The following is a 22,568-nucleotide window of genomic DNA, read 5'->3' as shown; positions in this document are numbered from 1 at the left end:
TATAAGAGAAAATCAATTTTTTACTTATAAACTCTACAGGATAAAAAAATGCTTTAATAATAAATTCTAAAAACAATTTTTTAATTGGCCAGGAGGCCAGGAATAGTGGTGCATGCACACCTTTAATCCCAGCACTCAAGAGGCAGAGGCAGGTGGATCTCTGTGAATTCCAGGCCAGACTGGTCTACATAGCTGAGTTCCAGGCCAGCCAGGGCTACATAGTGAGACACTGTCTCAAAAAAACAAAACCACCACAAAATGGCCAGGCATAATTAAACACATCTTTAATCCCAGCACTTGGAGGCTGAGGCAGGAGTATTGCTGAGGTCAAAGTCAGGACAATAAGTCCTGACTCAAAACACAAAAAACAACAACCAAGAAGGGAAACTATATATGAATAAAATGAGAATTACAAGACATAAGTACAATATTTGTGATCCTTATTTTAACCATGCTTTGAACAAAGTTTAAAAACTTATGATTAAATCACAGAAATTTGAAGGTTGAATTTTTGAGGGCATGAAGGAATTGTGACTGTTTCTCGCATATGAAAATGGCATTGTGGTTAGGTTCTCACCTTTTAAAAACTTTTTAGAGCTATATCTTGATATTACTGGAAGATATTTGAAAATTTGGAACTTGCTTTAAAGTAACTGCGGAGAGTGAAGAGAGTACATGGAGAATGGATAAACTAAGATTGGTCATGAGTTGAATTCTTGAAGTGAGATGCACAGGGATTATCTGTACTGCTGTTCCTGTTTTGCTTATATCTGAATTTTTCCATATTAAAAACTCAGTGGGTCACAAAATAGAACCAAAGGGGGCTTATGAGATGGCTCAGCAGTTAAGAATACTGGTTGTTCTTGCAGAAAAAGCAGGTTTGAATCCCAGCACCCATATGGCAGCTAACAACTGTCCGTAACTCCAGTACCAGGGGATCTGACAGCCTCCTCTGACCTCCACGGGCATTGCATGACATGGGTGCACTTAACTACATTCAGGCAATACACTCATACATATAAAATTTTGAAAAAGTTTCTTTACGAAGCCAATTCCTCTATCTCCCCTCAAATCTTCCTTTAAGATCACTTTTTAAAAAAATTTATGTGTATGAGTGTATTGCCTGCATGTGTGTAAGTGCAACCATGTCATGCAGTGCTGGTGGAGGACAGAAGAGAGTGTCAGATCCCCTGGAACTGGAGTTACAGACAGTTGTTAGCCGCCATGTGGGTGCTGGGAGCCAAACCCGGCTCCCCTACAAGAAGAGCCAGTGCTCTTAACCACTGAGCCATTTCTTCAGCAGGTGTTTGTTTTTCTTGTTTTTTTTGTTTGTTTGTTTTTGTTATTTTGAGATAGAGGCTCTCACTGGAACCTGGGATTACCTGGGGCTTCCTGATTAGATTGGCTGGCTGACCAGCAAGCCCAGAGTTGGCATGTTTCTGCCTCTCCAGCACTGGGATTACAAGAATGTGTCACCATACCAGCTTTTTAACGTGGGTACTAGGGATCAAATTCAGGTCCTTATGCTTGTGCAGCAAGCTCCTTACCAACTGAGCCATCTCCCTGGCCCCTGTAATTCCATTTTTAATGACTGCATTCGTCACAGAGAAAATAAAGGTTCTTTTCTGGTTTTCCCCTACACTAAACAGAGACTCCTCCTACAAGATGAAACAAACTGTGGCCTTTCCATCAGTAAATTCTTTCTGAAACATAGAATGTCTTGTCAACATAAAAGAAGAGAAAAATTAGCCAAAGTCTATTAAAAAACAAAACAACTGCTTCAATATGAATTCCTTATCAACTTAAAAGATTTACTTTTACATTGGCGGTGTCTACCATCATGTGTCTCTCTCTGTGTGTGTGTGTGTGTACATATATATGTATATATGGGGGGAGATCTCCTTCTGTCCCCAGGTGGCCTGGAATTCGCTTATGTAGACCAGGCTGGTCTCAATCTCACAGAGACTTCCCTGCCTCTGCCTCCTGAGAGCTGGGATCAAAGGTATGGCCCACTTCACCCAGCCAGTAACCACGTATTTTTAATGTACGGCAGCCCATCTAACTTTCACAGTCATCTTATTTAATGTCCGGCAACCCGTCTAACTTTCACAGTCATCCTGTTTAATGTCCGGCAGCCCATCTAACTTTCACAGTCATCCTATTTAATGTACGGCAGCCCGTCTAACTTTCACAGTCCTCCTACTTTCCCCTCCAGACTACATTAATAGAAAAGAAAAAAAATTCCATCAGCAATATTTTCTACTTTATTTTTCTAAATTAGTACTATGGATAAAACATTTTCTCTTCAATTATGTAACTTAATGCTGACTACATGACTCATAGCTATATACTGTATTTTGGGAAGGTACCGAGGTGTAAGCATTATGTGATCATAAATTTTCTGCGTTCAAATCAATGTCTTTCCTCATTAGCTCTTACTTACCCACTAATACAGTGATGACCTTGTTGCTGGCATACTGTTCTATCTCCCGCAACCACTCAGGAAGGCAGCGAAAGGATTCCTCACAGGTGATGTCATAGGTAAGGATCAAGGCATTGGCGCTTCGGTAATAACTTTGGGTGATGGACCGAAATCTCTCTTGACCCGCAGTGTCCCAGATCTGTAACTGTAAAGGCATAAGGGAATCAGCTTGAAGAGGCAAAAAATAAAAGAGCATTGCCTTGCTTTAGCTCAGAAATGGGAACATTATCACCCAATAATTTCATACCTATTTTCTGCTCTAAAAAGCACTTATTTCTTTTTGCTGTTAAGTATTTCTGGTTAGGGAATAAGAGATTGCTTTATTTCTTGGTTTTCATTGTTGTTTAAAAGTTCTTTATTCATTAAAAAAATTGATTGATACTCATCATGTTCCACACATGCTATTCTATTCATTTTACATGCAGTAATGAATTCTCAAAATAATCCCGTAAGTTAGGTACTATTATGGTACATACTTCCTACATAAGGAAACTAAAGCAGGAAGAGACTGATTCACTTACTTAGTGTCTCAAGACAATTTGGCACTCACTATGGACACATGCTCCATGCATCTAACCATAGGCTGGATACACACACATTGCAATGGAGAGCAAGCTGTTGTTCTATGTCATTGGTATTTCAGCCAGCAACCAAGAGAGGGTAAAATCCAACCTCCCTAACTTTTCCAGCTCAAAATTCTAATGAACTTATTAAGGCTTTACCATTGCTAATGGAAACAGGAATGGTGTCATGACAGACAAAATAAGCATTTCCCTCCACCATACCCTTTAAGCTCTTGACCTTAGATCACACACTCAATCTCTTTGGATCTCAGTTATTTCTTTATATAAAAACGGAGTTGGTAATATGGAACATGCTGGAAGTTCACATTTTATAACGTCAACTACTATTTGTAAGACCTAGCAAATTGATGGTTTAATAAGAAAGAAGGAAAATATTTCCTGTATCTCCTCCCTCAACTTCTCTGCCCAGGTCACACAACAAATGAGGGCCCCATCCTCCACAGAAACCACTAAGTACAGAGCAGAAGCTCTCGAGAGCTAAGAACATCACCCACAGCTTCTCTCCTAACTGTATAAATCCCATAGGTCTCGGGCAAATTAACCTCTTTAGACACCTCTTTAGATACCACTTCCTCAGGGAAGGCCTTGTAGAACTTTCCCCACCACAGTCTCCCTTGCAACACTTCACATCATTCTTTCCTGTGGCACCTGGCTCATTTGCATCATCTACTTGATTTAAAGCTTTATGAGGGGAGCCAGGACCTTGTTTAACTCAGTGCCCAGAACAAAAAACAGATGCTCAATTTTTTACTGATGGTCTCATTCGATCTTAACAGCTACCAACTGATGTAGCCAAATTTAACCTACCAGCCAGTTACTGACAATGCTAGGAATAAGACTCCAGGTCTTCTATTCCCAGTCCAGTACTCAGCCCGGACCACCTTGTTGCTTTTGCCATGGCAAATTTATTTACATGTGCATATGCACCAGTGGTCACTTGGTGCCACCCTCTGCTAATAGAATTAGCCAGAGACTGGTAGCTCCTGCCATGACCAGCTTGCACACATTAATTTGATCTGAAGTTGCAGCAGCTCTTTGATGATATGAACCAACGTCTGTGTGTGCTAAATGCAAACATACAGATGACAGCTTTTGCTGGAACAAGAGCTACTTCTCTTCTCGGCCTCAAAGTGGGGCTATGGCTCCCTGCTGCCAGGATGTGCTGAAGAATAGTAGACTGCTGTTTTAAAAGCCTCACCGAACCTCTAAAGCACTTATGACTGGATTTAGATGACATTAGTCATTAGGAAATACTGTGTCTTGGGGACTGCTTTAAGCATTAAAATGTTTTCTAGAATAGTGATTGTTAGGCCTTGCCAAGACACATGCCACTTTTTCATACAGGACTGCCAGTGTCTAGCCTGCCCATTGGTTAAGGATATTCACATTCTGTCTTATCATTTGGTTTAGTTTCCTCACCTTTCTCTGCAACCCATTTGTCTCTTGTCAACATTTGTAGGACACTAGTATATGCAGAGCACCAGGTTAGGCACTGGGAAATATAAGGTAAATAAGATATCCCTAATCTAAAAGAGCCTGAATTCATAGCTGGTTAGCTATACTGCAGCATGAGATGTGGTCAAAGGCACCAGAGGAGGAGTGCCTCCAACTGTTAGTCCTCTTCTGACAGTGTGCTCAGTACTGCATCCATGGACTTCCCGATCTCGCTCACGTCCAACAGGACACTACCAGCTGCTCACCTGCTCTGATTCGCACACTACTTCACCCCTACTGCCTCATTTGGCTGTCTCTTTGACCTTGTACCTTTGGTGCCTCCCCAACACAGTCTGTAGTGGGCACAGTTGAATCATAGATAACTAAACCAACACGGGCCTGTGCAATCACGAAGGAAGAATTGGTTAGTTATTCTTAGAAGATTAGTGAGCTGTGGAAGATTTCATGGGTAAAATGCTATCAAATCTAGGAAGCAGTAAATTCCAAGGGGGCAAAGATGCTTTACCTACCCTGGTGCTTGGCACAAAGCACCTACTGCAACATGAGATGGACAGATAGACCATCAAAGGAATGAATATTTGTATCTACTTTCATGAGCCTCCTATCTATGTAACAGGTCTGTTCAAAGATAATCTTCTATTATAATCAATCTAAGGTTTTGATTTAGACTGATCTTAAGGTTTTGCTTATTACTCATTACTTTATTACATACTAGGAAGAAATGGGAAAATCTATATTTTCTTTCCATTTTTATTGTACTAAAATACATAAGAAAATTTGTCGTCTTAACCATTTTAAAATAGATGATGTTTTAATTGTATTTTATGCCCAAAGTCACCTTCATGCCTCAGATCCCTTTAAGAGATAGGCCTCCTCCTTAATTTAGCCTCCACTAATTAGTTACTTAGCTTCAGTAGCTACAAGATTCTTCTAATAATTTGAACTTTCTGCCTTTAGTTGGAAGCCATTCTAGAAAGAATGATACTTGTATGGAGTGAGCTGATGAATCTCTCTCTCTCTCTTTCTCTCTGTCTCTGTCTCTCTCTCTCTCTCTCTCTCTCACACACACACACACACACACACACACGCACACACACACACAAATACATAGAAAGTGTTTAAAGCCAGGTGTGGTGGCACATACCTTTAATTCCAGCACTTTGGAAGCAGAGGTAGGTGGATCTCTGTGAGTTCAAGGCCAGCCTGGTCTACATAGTGAGTTCTAGGCCAGCTGGGGCTACAGGGACACCCTGTCTCAAAAAGACAAGAAAAAAAATAATGTTTAAAAAACATGAAGGCATGGTTTTCAAAAAAGTAAAATCAATGGAACACCAAAGCATAGAGATTCAGGAAAGAAAAAGAGCCTGTTCTTTAACCATGGGACTATTTCTCATTCACTTTGCTCTTGACCTGTGCCTGGTACATGATAGGTGCTAATATTTCAGGTCAAACAAATGAACTCAGATGTACACATGCAGGTGGGGACTCAGATCTCTACACATGAAACCATAGCTGTCCTTACTTAGTTCCTTGGGTTGGCAAGTACCTCCCCCAGAATAAAAAAAAAAAAAAAAAACCTACAACAGGCTCTTCCTGCCGGTGTTTCCTAACCTGCCCCTGTGCCCTTCCTATGTCCACATTTTCTCTCCTTCCCCTTGTCTCAAACACTCTTTTCAGACCTTCTAGTTGGCATTTGTGTAGATTTTACATCCTGCTTTAACTCCCTGGACCCCAGCTCTCCTTTCACTATTGTAATGTTTCCATGTCTCTGTGTAAGGAACCATCTTGAGGAGTAGCACAGAAGGAGATACAAGGTTCCTGTCCCATCAGGAGCCTCAAGCCAGCACTTGTTTGTGATGGTGAGTATCTGTGAATTGCTGCAAGAATGCCAGGCACTCTTCTGCCCTTCCCACAGCACTCATGAGAAGGTGCAGGAACGACAGGGAGAAGGATGCGAAGAGCATGAACCAAATGCAGGGTGCCGGTTTCCGTCATGCTGCTGATAGCTGGGTTATTTCAGATCTGACTGAGAAGTTTTAATAACTGAACAGCAGATGAAACACAGTGCTATGCATCATTTTCTTTATCTCCTTCCATGTAATTCAGCTTCACTTCGCATTTTATAAAAGATTTATTTCATTTTTAATTATGTGGGGGGGTGTGTATTCATGTGTGTGCAGTTGTCTGTGGAGGCCAGAAGGTGTCAGGTCCACTTGAGCTGGAGCTACAAGTAGTTGTGAGCTGCCTGACATGGGTGCTGGGAACTGAACTCAGGTCCTCTGGAAGAGCAGCAAGTGCTCTTAACCACTGAGTCATCTCTCCAGCCCCTCACTGGACCTTTCCTTACTACAAGGTGATGGACCTATTGTACTTCATTCCCCTCTTACACCACAGCACGGGAGATCTCAGAGTTAGAAGGGTTAGCAACTGAGGTGCAAATCCTGCTTGTCTCTACCCTGACTACAGCCAAGGTTCAGTAAGTTAATTAAGTAAATAACTTCTCTGAAACCTGTAAAACAAGGACAATACCATCTACTTCCAGGGATCAAACTAAGGATTAAGGTGACTGTGGAAACACATGTAAGAGCACATAGCAGAGGCACTGGCTTACAGTATACACTCACTGACATGTTACTCCCCTTGTGTTACTGGACATACCATACTTCTAGGTACTAAGTCACCTAGAAGCCACCGAGTAGAGGACAGAATAGAGGTCAGGGGTCCTTTCTGAACCTCTAAAGTTCAACATTAGGGTATGGTGGGAGACAGGATAATAATTTCTATGACTAAATTACCCACAGTGAAATGTGGGAGTCAGGAGGCTTTCTCATATGGAGGGGATAATATTGACATTGGTTCAACTTGGGAAATCCAAAACAAAATTCCTACCTTGTTTTAACATCACCTCTGACATGACAGGAGACAGCTTTCTTTTTTCTCAGTCTTCACATCTATAAACATATCATCCAAAACTCCCTTTCTGTCATAAAGGAACTAGAAATCAATCTGTATATTTTTTTGTTTTTGAGACAGGGTCTCATGTAACCCAGGCTAGCCTCCAACTTGCTATGTTAAAGATGATCTTGAATCTATGACCTTCTTGCCTCCTGCCAGGGATTACAGGTATATACTACCATACCCAGTTTTTTATGCTGCTGGTTTTTTAATCCAGGGTTTCCTGCATGCTAGGCAAGCACTCTGCAAGTTGAGCTCCAACCCAATTCAAGTATGTTGTCTTCAATGTGGATTTTATTTTATTTTTCTTTTGTCTTTTTTAAGACAGGGTCTCCTTGTAGCCCCAGCTGTCCTGGAACTCACTATGTAGACCAGGCTGGCCTCGAACTCACAGAGATCCGCCTGCCTCTACCTCCCGAGTGCTGGGATTAAAGGCGTGCACCACCACACCTGGCTTCAATGTGGATTTTAATGAGAAGATTTAATAAATACTAAAGCACAATTATACTGCCTCCCCTAAACTCTTAGAGAACACAAGCTTTATTAGACATTTAGCTTCTTACCTTTACTTTTTCGCCATTAATCTCCACTGTCTTAATCATAAAATCAACTCCAATTGTGGCTCCTTGGCCTGGGGGGAAAAGACCCTATAGAAAAAATAATGGCAGGTAATATTTAAGCACATCGCTTAATTAAATGAACTGCCTCCCTGCCCATCCCCATCCTGTGACTGAGTTAACTGGTAGAGAAGAGAACTCTGGTTAGTGTCACGAGAGCCCTGTTTAATGTCATATGTTTTGAGGGGGAGAGAGAGGAGAGAAAAGTGAAAGGAGAAATGCCAACAAAAACACACACAGAAAAGAAACAAAACAAGAGGCAAAGAAGGTAAAGAGAGACAATAGAGAAAGGACAGTGGGGAGTGCTGGCTTCAAAGACAGAAAACCCAAGCACAAGAATAAGACCAAGGAACAAAGAGCCACCACCAGAATGCCATCAGGACTATTAGGATGGGAAAGGGAAAGGGAAACCTGGTTAAAATAAACAAGAAAGTACTATAATCCCAGCACTCCAGAGGCTGGGACAGGAGAATCACCAGTTTGAGGTCAGACTCTAGGTCAAAAATAGAACAGGAACTCAATATGAGAATGTGAATTTTCCGGGGCCCTGATGACCACCAGCTTCTGCAGACCACCAGCTTCTGCAGTACCATGTATCACATGCACATGATTACAAGCAGTCAGAGCCAATGACTCTGGGAGAACATCTAAGAAAAATGGCATCAGTAAGACAATGCAGAAGCATCATAACAGGAGGCAGCAGGCAACCAGACAAACCACTCCCCGTCTCTCAGCCTCAAACTCAGGAAGTTGATATTAAGTATTACAAAGAAGCTTCAAGACTTAGAGTATCACAGGTATAGTGCAGCTTACTTACTCATAGGTCCTGTGAGCTGAGGGAAGGGATGGGAGCACAAGGAATTGTACCAATAAAAGAGTCTTTACCTAGTCTCTCTTCCCTCCTCACTCATGTTTCAGAATTTCAGCAATAAAGCAAAATGGACTTTATTAGCCCTTGCAGCTGAGACGGGGGCATCTTTAACTAAGTCCATTCCCTAACAAGAGAGTTCCTAATTAAAGTTTGAACTCAGAAAGCTGAGCTTCAAACCAAAAGAAAAAGCTTCATTGAATGTCTGCAAAAGAAGTAAATATAAACATTCATAACTTTACTTACAAATATTGAATCAATTTTCTTCTGTTTTGGCTTGGCTCAGACACAAGGCCGCCAAGCTTCAAGTTTATAGCTCCAGCTGTTTTGCAGCCTAACAAATGCCAAAAAAATAAAAATAAAACAAATCCTTCCCAATGCTACCCCCATTTTGTTCCCTAAACCTTCATGCTTCAAAAACAGCTGAATCCAATTCATTTTAACTCCTTATTAAATAATAATAAAAACATACACATTCCTGCCTATGAAATATAAACTTTAGTATGGACTTCATAGTAGAGAGAACAAAAAGTAGACAGAAAAGATAAAAGTGCCACTACTGCATCAATAGAGATAGTTTGCTGGGTCAGTCATTGTTGTTTATTAAGCTTCACAGCTGTGTAGGGTCACTGATTGGTTTTTCTCCCTTGGCAAATTGCATGCTAATCTCTGATACCATGAGAGCTGGTCTTCAGGGAGGAGGCTTCCAGGTCAGTTCCAGCTCCATTGTTCCAAATCCTATGTCTGAAGTATGTCCTATCTTCAGCAATAGGGCTTTACCTTCAAGCTCTTGGAGGTGATCAAGGGCTGTAGAAATAGCCTGTGTTATTCTTGGAGTCTCTTGGACTACCTTGACCAACAACTCAAAGGAAGGTTTCTCCTGCCTGGCATTGTGCTGTTATATAGCTTTCAGCTATACAAAAAGCACTCTTATATTTATTTTATGGGTATTTTTCAGTAGGACTTTGAAGTCATAAATTTCCATCTGGTTTTTCATATCAACTAAGCATTATTTATCTCACCTCTCCCTGTATAATCCTCCCTACTCCCTCCCCAGTTAAAGTATTCCCCTTTTCCCCCTTAATAACACCTGATATCAACTGCTTTTGTCAGGATAGTTTCTTCTCTCTCTCTCTCTCTCTCTCTCTCTCTCTCTCAAGCACTTTCTTCTCCTTTATTCCCAGGGTTCCTTTCCATTTTCCTGGCTCCTGTGGTTACATCAGGATATATACTCACTCTCACCAGAGAAGTTTCCTAATGTAGCACATGGTGATTAACACAGAAACCCATAATTGGCCAACGTGCAGAGAACAAAAGGCCACAGAGGGCTTATCCCTGATTAGGGCACCTATTTCAAACCTCTGTCTCCCAAGGCTCAGGGATCACTGTGGAAGAAGAGACAGGAAGATTGTAGGAGCCAGAGGTGGTAGATGACCACAAGGAAACAGAGTTTTCCAGACTGGTCAGTTATTTACATGAATTCACAGCAATGGTAACAGCATTCACAAACACTATGCAAGCTCAAATCAGACAAAAGTTCAGCTTAGACATGGAAAAGTGGGTAAGAAATCCCAACTCAACCTAGGAACTTTTGGCAATTGATGGCCACTGGGAGGGAGGAGACAGTGTCTTACAGGGATAGGACTCTTGGGGGATCCAGTGGATAGAACAACACTGAAGGACATTTGGGGACACAAATCAGACTCTATAGGATATACATATATTAAATTGGACAGGGGGCCATGGGCAGAAATGTGAATAAGGGAGGAGACCTAAATACCATCAAACTATGATGTATGAAAATTGTAAAAATTCAATTAAAAAAAATTTTAAAGAACTAAAATGTGCTTGTGTTTGTTTTTTAATATTTTATTTATTATTTTTATTATATGTGCATGTGTGTATTGCCTGCATGTAGGTAAGTGCATCTGTGTCATGCAATGCCTGCAGAGGTCAGAAGAGGCTGTCAGATCCCCCGGAACTGGAGTATGTATAGTTGTTAGCTGCCATGTGGGTGCTGGGATTCAAACCCGAGTCTTCTGCAAGAACAGTCAGTGTTCTTAACCACTGAGCCATCTCTCCAGCCCCTGGGTTTGTGTATTTAAGGAGAGTGGTCCCAGAGGTTAGAGCCTGTAGGAGATAGAAATTACCAGGCTAAGAAACAGGAGACCAGGGCTCTAATCCTGGACTTGCCACTTACAGGCTTGAGACCATGAACACATCCCTGTATCCCTGTGGATCTGTAAAATGAAAGGACTGGACTGAATAATATATAAGTGACCTTCAGTAACCAGACATCACCAAGCAAACTTTGATAAATGGATGGAAAAAAATCTCACTATATCACTGCAAGTATGTAGGCTTTTCCCTCTTACAAAAGCAGAAAAAATTACTAATGATACGTGAATATAAAACCAGCTGGAGTTTCTGGTATCTCTCTGTGATGGTTGACTAAGCCCAGATGCTGGTTAACTTCTCACTTTTGATTTCATCAGACCAAAAGTCAGTGAAAAACATGGGTTTTCTTCTGTGGTCACTTAGCATGGAAAAACCCCTGACATTTCCAACATCTCTGGGCCCAATCTGCCTCTCCAGTTTTCCACAGACCCAGATTGTCAGAGATGAAAGGGACCTTGGAATTCTCCAGGCCCCTCACATGCAGTGTGGAGACCTGGCACCAGCAGGTGTGCAGTTGGGCCAGGACCAGCACCTGTTTCAAATCTTAAGCCACTGCTCTTTCCATGGCTTGTCTCAATGTTCCTAAGACGCTTATCATAAAAATATAAGCTATATGTACAACAGTCCAGAAAAGGCCATCATTTGTATTTTTCAGAGGGAAACAAAAGTAATCAACTTCAGGGTTATTTTTCATGAATTTCTATACATATATATAAAAAGACATATCTTGGCCAGGAATTCTCAAGAGGCCAACCCAAGAGGGAAGTTGTACTTAGATATTATGAGGAATCAAACTGGAAAGTTTTAACTGAATGTCCAATGGACATTCAATTCTATTCAGGTTCTTCACTGCCCTCTGTGTTCCTACTCAGGAGAACCAGACAAGTAGCAAGTTTGGTTAGACAGAGCTCCTTTGGTTTTTGTTGTTGTTTTGTTTTTTGGTCTTATTGAGACAGGGTCTCCCTGTAGCCCTGTGGAACTCACTATGTAGACCAGGCTGGCTTGAACTCACAGAGTTCACCTGCCTCTACCTCCCAAGTGCTGGGACTAAAGGTGTGCATCACCACGCCAGGCACTTTTTTTTTTTAATAAGAACAAGAATAAGTAGGAAATTTGAGGTTTATTATATTACAGTATCTTTAAAATGAATGCTTAGGGTCAATTTAATGGCCAGATTTATTTCCACATTTGGATACATTTGGATGATTATGAACTACTTATTTATTTTTTAGCCAAATAATCTACTTTTGAGACCGAACACTGAAAGCAAAACCACCTGCCCCTTTCATAAGAGGAAGCAAGAAAAGGGGTAGGAGAAGCCCTCAGCACCATGCTCGCTCAGAAAACCTTAGGCTATAAACTTGATGTTGCTTTTAAAGAGTGCCTGAGCACCTGCAGCCAAGAGGCTGGCACTGGGCCCAGCCACCCATCCAGCAGATGGATACTGTAAGACAAACAAGACAAATAAACCCAATCCTTTGTTCCAAATTCCTTACCTGAGTGAATCGTCGAACTAGGCACGTCTTCCCCACTCCAGCGTTGCCAATTAAAACAATTTTAAACAGGAAATCATAATCTTCCATACTCATTTACACGGCTGCAAGCAAACACAGGCAACAGTCAGACTTGCCACGGAGTTCAAGCTGCACCAGCCCCTTCTCCACAAAACAACAGGCCTGACTCATTTGAAGAACAGCTTAATGCTCCTCTCTGATGACGCAGTCAGTGAAAGAGGAACACAGGTGTTTGGTCACAGATGGACTTCATTCTCCCTAGCTAGCACATGCCACATCAAGTAAATGGCACAGATGTCCTTTCACCTCATAACCTTTGTCCCCCTAAGCTGTCAGGTCACCGGTCCTAAAGTGATCAGATGTGTTTTCTTTGAATATGAAAGCTCACCAAGGTAGCCAGAAGTACAGTCAGTGAAAGAGGAACACAGGTGTTTGGTCACAGATGGACTTCATTCTCCCTAGCTAGCACATGCCACATCAAGTAAATGGCACAGATGTCCTTTCACCTCATAACCTTTGTCCCCCTAAGCTGTCAGGTCACCAGTCCTAAAGTGATCAGATATGTTTTCTTTGAATATGAAAGCTCACCAAGGTAGCCAGAAGTTCAGACAAGCAGGGAGAGAGATTAAGATGGTTCATTGGCTGGGCATGCCTCTTGGGAAAAGTGATAACCACTACGAAACATAATGAAGGGGAGGAAATTATAAAAAAGAGACTTCCATCTCATGCAAGCTCCGGGGTCTTGGGGATCATACCAGAGGAGATAAAACCATCTTGCCCTTCTCCACCATCCTATCCCTATATACCTGCCAGTCAAGCTATGCTAAATGGCCTCCATGCTGTCCGTCTTCCAGTTCTAAGAAGAACAATAGTGTCTTCCACTAGTTCTTGTATGTCATTTCCTCTACCTGGCATGCCCTCTCCACATTTTCTTCAAAGTCCAAGTCCTTCAAGGACACAAGCCTCTCTTTTTCTCTGAATTCTTCACTGATCTTCTTCAAACAAAGTGATAAAATGATAACCTTTCACCACTCTGTCATCCCAGAACATCCCTCACTCTATACAGTTACTTGCTCAAATGTCTACCTTATCCTTAATGAAAGGGACTACATTTTCAGCTCAATTTTGCTAGCCCTAGAACAGAGTGACACTTAGTAAATGCCTACTCTCTAGATGAAAAAAATTAATGAGCATATTGCTAAGGTATAGGCCTAGTTCCTCCAGTTGTGCTGGAGAGTCTTTAATCTAGAGGATTGTTTTGAAGACTGAAAAACAAAAAACAAACACAACAAAATAAAAAGACCTCCCAAAGAGTACCTGACAAGCCCTACCTGGGTGAATGCAATCGTTATCCACTGAGGCCCCCTGTACTATTCTGCTGTCACCCAGAGACATCTGTCCCTAAGACCAAAACAAGACATCTTAAACGACAACGATAGAGTTAAGTAATTCTAGCACTCAGGAGGTGGAGGCTGGAGGGTCTTGAGTATGAAGTCAAACTGACAACATAAGGAGACCTCATCTCGAAATAGAAAAAAAGTTAAAGAATAATTCCAGCCAATAGCTGAGCTCATCGTGTCTTAGGCAGAACAGGCTCAACAGCCTCTGAAGGAAAAATAAAAGGGCAAACACTGAGCCCTGGGGAGATGGGTGCTTGGGAGGTTGAGGGAAGCATCAGGCTCACTCCCATGTGAATCTCAGTGGTAACAAGATTGTAGGCGAAAAGCCCAGTGTGCTGAACCTGTCAGGCAAGATGATTTGTTTGTGGACTCCAACTGTCCTTGAAAGATGACTGACAACCCATCTAACATTCAGGCAGTTGCTTACAGGGTTCTGTCTCAGGTCACTGGACTATGAAGAAGAACATTTCTCTTTATAAGAACCTGGGCCCATAAACAGTGGTTCCACGGCTATGTCTTGCTTGACCTTTTAGGGATATTTGTTTTCAACAATCCAGGTATTTATCAATACTGTGTGTAATCTGAGCAAATGAGGTTAAGGGAACAAAGGTTGGCTCCAAATCATAATACTAACAGCCAGACTTCAAGTTCAAAAGGCATTAGTTTCATCAAAGGAATTCTAACTTTAGAACCAAAGGGACCAAAGTTCAAATCCTGGCTATGTATTTTCTAAACATGTGCCTTTGGACAAAGGACTATTTTCCAGAGGCTCAACTTCTCAAAAAAAAAAAAAAAAAGAAAGAAAATGTAGCTAATAGCATCTGCATCACAGAACCATGATGCTTGAAGAACTCAGTAAAAATTGGGGCTAGAGAGATAGCTCAGTGCTTAAGAGCACTGGCTGCTTTTGCAGAAGACCCAGGTTCAATGCCCAGCCCTCACGTGGCAGCTAACAACCATCTGTAACTCCAGTTCCAGTAGAATCTGACTCCCTCTTTTGACCTCCAAGGCATTTCATAACACGGGTGCACTTACATACGTGCAGGCAATACACTCATACACACAAATAAAAAAATTTATAAAATATTTTTTAAGGAAATTAGCACAAGTCTCATGACAGTACTTAGTCTTGGTCACCCAACTTCCTCAAGATCATGTATACGTTTTCCATCATATGCTTTCTGTTCTTACTCTCAGGCTCATGTCTCATAATGCTTACAAAGTAACACTGGTTTTCTCCAGTTTCTTAAACATCACAGGATTGTTTTTTTCTTCAGGCCTTTCACATATACTCTCCCTTCTGCCTAAAACAAGAACCTATAGCCTCCTGCCCCCACCCCCAGCCCAGCAAACTTTCATTTCTGCTTTAGATCTCAGCTGAAGCATCACTTTCTCTAATTTGCTTCTTTGGCCTAAGAGGGGGCCTGGGCCCCCCCCCTCCCACAGTGCCTTCTTCCTCTTCTATGGTACTATCCACTGTGCTTACTGAAGTTACACTCCAACACTATCCCTCAGCAACACAATATTGCTTAAAAACAAAAACTCACAACTATATGTAGCCAAAATACTGTATCTGACTATTCCATAACCCCATCATTATCATCATCATCTCCACCATCTCACAGTATTAACTATTTAATCTCACAACAGTCCTTTGAGGTAGACATTGTCAACATTTCTAATTTGACAGATACTGAGGCACAAGGAAAGTTAAATGAGAAAAATATCATGAATTATCCCTAATTGTAGTTTGACAATGAACTGAAAATTGACAGTTATTTTCTGTAACTGCTTGAAAATATTATTCCTTTTTCTTCTTTATCTAATTTTTCTAATGAGATATGTGTTGATGAAAATTCTGTGAGTCAAATACATTATTTCTTTTTGAATACTTTTTCTCTAAAAAGTTTAAGAATATCACTTTTCTTTAATGAGTCATAGTATAGTAGACTTAGTGTGGTCTTAGTTTTGAAATTTTTTAATAAAATTGGTTTTTAAATCAAAAAGAAGATATTAGGATCCTACAGTTGATAACTAGTGGAGCTGAGATTCAAACTCAAACAACCTTGGCTCAATCACCCAATAGTGACTTTCACCCAAGACTGATTCATGGGAAGAGCTCAAAAAGATGGGATGAATTGAATGATGAAAAGTAGGTACTCAGTGCATGAGCTTTGCTCTTCTAGTTCCTTCTTGTTTGAAATTCAGAACCCTTGCTATCACATTACACTACCCAGAGCAGTTAAAGAATCAATGTCAACCTCCTGATAAATCTTAGGGAAGGGCATTCCAATCAAAGCTGCTGTTGAAAGAGAAAAGCAGGGGACTGGAGATGGCTCAGCAGTTAAGAGCACTGCCTGCTCTTGCAGAGGATCCAGGTTCAGTTCCCAGCACCCACATAGCAGCTAACAACCATCTATAACTCCAGTTCCAGGTGTCAACCTTCTGGCCTCCATGAACACTGCATGACACAGGTAACCTTACAATATGTACAGGCAAAACACTCACATACATAAAATAAATTTAAATTTTCTAAGTGAAAGGAAGACCACTACACCTGTAATCTCACAATCAGGAGGCGGAGGCAGGAAGATAGCTGCGAGGCCCGCCTGGTCTGCACAAGTTCCAGGACTTGTGCCAGGACTATATAGAGATTGTCTCAAAAAAAAAAAAAGAAAAAGAAAATCAAAACAGAACAAAACGCGAAAAGAAACGTCAGGGAAGGCATAGGACATCAGAGAGAGCTGAAGCTGTGTGGACCATCCTCAATGAATCTGTCCCCTAAGCCATGGTTTTAAAGTGGCCTTTAGCTGGGCACGGTGTCACATGCTTTTAATTTCAGCATTCAGGAGGCACAGGCAGGATTCTCTGTGAGGTTGAGGCCAGCTAGGGCTATATAATGAGAACCTATCTCAAAAAAACAAAAAATAAAAACAAAACCTTTATAAAAAGAAACCCTTTACTCAAAACATTCATGCCTCTTCCCCTTTCCCTTTGGGGGATATATAAACAGATAAAATCAAAGTCAGAGGCCATGTCCCCTGTGCTCTGAACCCCAGTTCTGTACCCAAAAATATTGGGGTACTCATCCTTGCTCAAAAACTACATCCTGAGGCTGACATAGTGATCATGCCTGTAACCTAGCACCTGGGGGTTTAAAGCACAAGGATAATTGAGAGTTTAAGGGCAGCCTGGGCTACATAGTGAGTTCTGGCCAGCCTAAACTGAGAGCTACAGAGTGAGACTCTAAACAAGAAGGAAGGGAGGGAGGGGAGGAAGGGAGGGAGGGAGGGAGGGAGGGAGGGAAGAAAAAGGGAGAAGAAAATGTATTTCTCAGGTCTTTTTTCCTTCCCAGGGTCTCATCTTGGTCTGTAAATGCAGGAGGCTGGTAAATAAACACCAAGGCCATTCGTGAAATAGCACGTGTCATCAAGGTAATGAAGTCAAAAGCTGTGTAATGTTTCCTAATCCATAAAGTTTGAATGATACAAAATTCTTTATTAATGAGTTTCTGAGACATAAATGGTATAATATATGGAAAAGTGCCTTTAAAACTATAATAGCCAAGCTGGAAGTGGTGGCCATGCCTTTAATCCCAGCAGAGGCAGGTGGATCTCTGTAAGATCAAGGCCAGCCTGATCTACACTGGCCAGCTGGGGCTACAGGGAGACCCTTTCTCAAAACAAACAACAAATATTATATATATATATATATATACACATATATATAATATTTTAATTTATATGCCCTTATGTTTATGAGTTTTTCATTATAAAACTGTGGACTTAAAAGGCAGCGGTATCAGTGTTATATGAAGATTTTTGTTTTAGTTGCTCTTATTGTCTTCTACAGAGTGGTTTTTCTCAAAACCCCCAGCCAAGACTCATGGTCTACAAATGGAACTGGTTACCAGAGATTCTCAACACTCATTCAACATTTGCTCCGTGTCCTAGTTTGTTTCTCCATTGCTGTGATAAAACACCCTGACCACTACCAATATGGGGAGGAAAGGATTTATTTCGCTTACATCTCCCGGGTCACAGTTTATCAGGGAGCCCACGGTAGGAACTCAGGGCAGGAGCCTGGAGGCAGGAGCTAGAGCACAGGCCATGGAGGAATGCTGCTTACTGGCTTGCTCTCCTGGCCCCTGCTCAGCCTGCTTTCTTATGAAACATAGGCCCACCTGCCCGGGGGTAGCACCACCTACAGTGGGCTGGGCCCTCCCACATCACTCATCAATCAAGAAGATGCCCCACAGACATGGCCACAGGCCAGTCCTGTGGAGGCAATTCCCCAATTGAGGATCCCTCAACCCAGGTGTGTCAAGTTGACACTAAAGCTATCCAGCACAATCCTAAAATCATAAATATTCAAAAAGAGAATATGTAAGATGGTTTCACAGTGATACCACTGAGAAATACTAAGTAGTAATAACTCAATTCAGGAAATTTTAAATGTTCTGAAATTGCCATAATAAAGGAAACTGATTAGCATTGTTTAACCCTAGATTTACTGAACATGTCTTTGGTTGAATTCTCTTCTCATATAAGCCTTTTAGCACTCCTTGCCATGAGGGTTCCATGACACAACAGGGTGGTGGTCAATACAATTTTATAAGCGTTTGGATAAGCACTTCCTGGATGGGGTTGCCAGATATGAAGAAAATGGGGGAAGAGAGCTAGGATACCACTTAAATTTCAATTTCATAGTAACAAATACAAGTTTAATATTTTCACACATATAATCTAATCTGTGCCTTCCAGCAAATAACGGAGACAAATAATTTTTTGTATGTGTACTGGGGATGGAACCCAAGGCCCTACACATCCTAGGCTGAACTACTTACATATATGAATAATGTTTTGAATATGTGTGGCCCAAATATTACATGGGACATAATTGCAGTTTAAAAATTTATTTATCTAAAACTCAAAAGCAACTGAACATCTTTTTATTAACTACCCAGGGAAAGTTTGGATGGTCAGGTCATACCAGAAAAAGGCCTGTAAGCAAAACAACATTCCCATTTAGAAGCTGTGGAGGAAGATGAGTCGGGCATGACAAAAGGTATCTGAAAATCCAAAAGAACCGAATAAAAATGTAACAAGACCAACAAGCAGTATTTCCAGATGATCTCCCTAGGCTGGGGTTCTTTAGAATCAGGACCAGATTCTAGAGGCCAAGACCAAACTGGCACCCACGTTTTGCAGGCAAGGCTCCCCTTGACAATCCCAGAGCAGTGAGGATCTGCCTCCAACCACAGCACTGAGTGTCTCTCTGGTGGAGGACTGTGCTCTATGCCTACTACCCTGCTACCCTTAAGGACAGGGCTGTGCTTCAACAATGCCCTATCTTCCTTTACCTACTACTGTGTTCCATGAGTATGCATTAGGTTGAAAGCTTCTGATCCATCTTTCACTCTAACAAGGTTCTGTCTCAGGAAGCTCATTATTGCTTAATTACTAGGATGCAATTACTAACCATTACTATAATCAACTACTGCATGCTCACTTGCATTACATCAGATGCTAATTTCATGTTACTGCAAGTTGATTATCCTCCTCAGCCACAGATGTCAGACACCCACCTGTGCTTTGGCTGCTCTTCTTGCACCAGGACATCGACTCCAATATCTTGTTATATGGCCCTTTGCAGTTTGCAAAGTATTTCAACAGGGGATCCACTCAGAACCATGACAGCTTCATGATCTAGAGCTTATCATTCATTATACAGGTGAGGAAATTGGGGGCCGAGGTAATGAAGTGACTCACCTTGAGTCACACACTGGTGAGTCACAAGGTAACTATCTTGGCCACGCAGAACTTTGTTTTGCCATAATACAATATGTTTCTCCAGGTTTCTGGGTATTTAGATCCTGATCTGAACGCACTGCTAGGAATTCTGCTAAATATTTTCTGTATATAATCGTATTCTATCTTTTCAACTGTTCATTAGATGGGTGTTATTATTCCCAATATACAGATAAAGGAATTGTAGCTCCAAGGGGTTAATTTGTCTAAAATCATGAGTTAGGAGCGATGGCTCAGTGGTTAAAAACACATCCTGCTCTTTCAGAGGACCAGAGTTCTGTTCCCAACACCCATGTTAGGCAGTTCACAATTGCCTGTAACTTCAGCTCCAGGGGAGCTGGCATCCCTTTCTGGCCTCTATAGGCACCCCTATACACACACACAACACACACACACTAAATAAAACTTAAAAATATACAGCTAATGGGTTAAAAAAAAAAAACAGCACTTAGATTCACAATCCAGCTCTTAGCCATGTGTGGTGGTGCACTCTGGTTGGTCCTAGCATTCTAAAGGCAGAGGCAGGAGAACTATGGCAATTCTGGGGCCAACATGGTCTACACAGGGAGTTATAGTCCAATCAGGACTACATAGCCATACCCTGTATCAAAACAAAACAAAGCTAACAAACAAAGAAAACCCTAGGTTTTTCTGGAAAGAAACAAAATTGGGATTCTGTTTTACTCTTTAAATAAATTCTAGATGGACTCAAGGTTTCAATCTCTAAAATATGGATGAAAACTACTTATATATATGTGAGATCTTATAATATGACTGGTTCTGAATCACTCAAAAATCAAGGCTATATTGTAAAATAAAGAAAAAAGGCAAAATATTGAAATATCTATAATACATATAAGTCATTAAATGTACTTGGAGCTCTATCACACATTCATGCTTGTACCCACTTTCAATGGCACATATAGAAAGACATTCATAACAGCAGTATTATATTTGTACCAGCAGTCATATGAACAAACTACATGTCCATCTGCATAAAGATGGTTATAGAGAGCATGGCAACTACACACTAATGGACCACATAGTCTGCTATAGACATTTATCTGTAAAATGTACTAAGTAAAGCAAGGTGAAGAATGTGTGTATTATATGAAAAGGGGGCAAAGCACATAATTCTGTATCTTTATATATATATACTGGTTTTGGAATGTTATAAAAGAAATTGGTGGGCTGGAGAGATGACTCAGCGGTTAAGAGCACTGGCTGCTCTTTCAGAAGACCTGGGTTCGAATTCCAGCACCCACAAGGTGGCTAACAGCCATCCGTAACTGCAGATCCAGGGATTCCGACACCCTCTTCTGTCCTCTGTGGGCATTGCATGACACCGGTGCACTTAAATACATCTAAGCAATATACTCATGCACATCAATTAATCAAAAGAAAGAAAGAAAGAAAGAAAGAAAGAAAGAAAGAAAGAAAGAAAGAAAGAAAGAAAGAAAGAAATTGGCAACTGTTACTGGCCCTGAAAGGGCTGTGAGGTTTAGCATTTTCTAGAAAAGAATATAATCTTCAACTCCTAAATTATAGCACTTTATAGAGATGGTATTAGAAAGCAAGGAAGTGACTCGCCTCAGGCCACACCACACTTTAAGCAACAGACTACCACAGGTCCCCTGACTGTAAATCAGAGCTGCTGCCAGCATAAATAAGGTCTGCAAATATAAATCCCTACTGGGCAAGGCCAGGAGCAAACTGCCAGGCTGGCTGGCTGGCACGGATCCATGCCAAGAGTGAAATAAGGAAGAGAGAGCTCAACAGCCTGGAACGCATGCTTTTAAGACATGAAAAGTGAGGCTGGGGATGTAGCTCAGTTGGTAGACTGCTTGCCTAACAAGCACAAAGGAAGCCCTGGCATAAAATCAATCTGGTGCCATGCAAACCTGTAATCCCAGCACTCGGGAGGTAAAGATAGGAGGATCAGAAGTTCAAGGTCAACCTCTGCCACATAGCAGGTTTGAGGACAGCTGGACGACCTGAGATCCTGTTTCTTAAAACAAACAACAGCATGAAAAGTATTAATAAAAATAAAGCAAGTCTGAGATCTCCACAACCTATTTTCAAAAATCAAGACAGAATATCTTTTTCTTTATATGTTATATTTTCTATTTTCCTATTTCTTAGCAATAGGAACTAGATTTGGAATCAAACATTAAGAAAGATGAGAATTAATCCGTGAAGTAGTATTTGATCAGTGTTAACCAAAGCAGACATAGTATTAGCCAAAGCAGCAAATAGTATTTGATCAGTGTCAACCAAAGCAGACATCTGAATTATCGCTTAGTGTTCCTTCACCTGCCACCTTGACAAGGATGGTGGGGGGGCGGCGTCACACGTAGTTGTTATTTTCTACCAACAGGTGGGAAGAAAAGGGGGGTACTGCTTAGGATTCCCTTGTGCTCCCAAGCAGCTAACTCCCCAGTAGAGCCCATCTGTTTTACACCACAGTATCTGGGGACAGAAGCTTGACAGAGACCTGCATGCACCTGGAAATACTGGCATTTTGTTTCCTGGAGGAAGAAAAAAGATACCCCTCCCGCTCATTAATCCTCTCTAAGATGGGGAGCTTCTGTCTGCAAAACAGGTTTGTTGAACAGACCTAAAAAAAAAGTCCTTCCAGATTGCACTCCCAGTTCCTATCGATTGCACTGGCAAGCTCCCTAGGCTGTCCTCCTTCAACAACAAAC

The 22,568-nt window shown here is 41.3% G+C and overlaps 1 protein-coding gene across 6 annotated transcripts in view; it reads right to left on the bottom strand.

Moving 5' to 3' along the window:
- Positions 1 to 22,568, bottom strand: part of Rab30 (RAB30, member RAS oncogene family) — a 99,995-nt gene that overhangs the window by 10,620 nt on the left and 66,807 nt on the right. For all 6 annotated transcript variants that reach the window (XM_008844191.3, XM_008844192.3, XM_017800901.2 and 3 more), the window contains exons 2-4: positions 12,636 to 12,736; positions 8,040 to 8,123; positions 2,444 to 2,627 (exon numbers count right to left, since the gene is read on the bottom strand). In XM_008844191.3, coding sequence (XP_008842413.1) covers positions 2,444 to 2,627; positions 8,040 to 8,123; positions 12,636 to 12,728 — 361 coding nt within the window. In that variant the 5' untranslated portion in view covers positions 12,729 to 12,736. The remainder of the gene's footprint in view (positions 1 to 2,443; positions 2,628 to 8,039; positions 8,124 to 12,635; positions 12,737 to 22,568) is intronic.

Source organism: Nannospalax galili, unplaced genomic scaffold (genome assembly GCF_000622305.1).
Source record: "Nannospalax galili isolate Female #2095 unplaced genomic scaffold, S.galili_v1.0 scaffold278, whole genome shotgun sequence".
In the NCBI taxonomy this organism is placed as follows: domain Eukaryota; kingdom Metazoa; phylum Chordata; class Mammalia; order Rodentia; family Spalacidae; genus Nannospalax; species Nannospalax galili.
The sequence above is the reverse complement of the archived record's forward strand: the minus strand, read 5'-3'. Positions and strand labels throughout refer to the sequence as shown.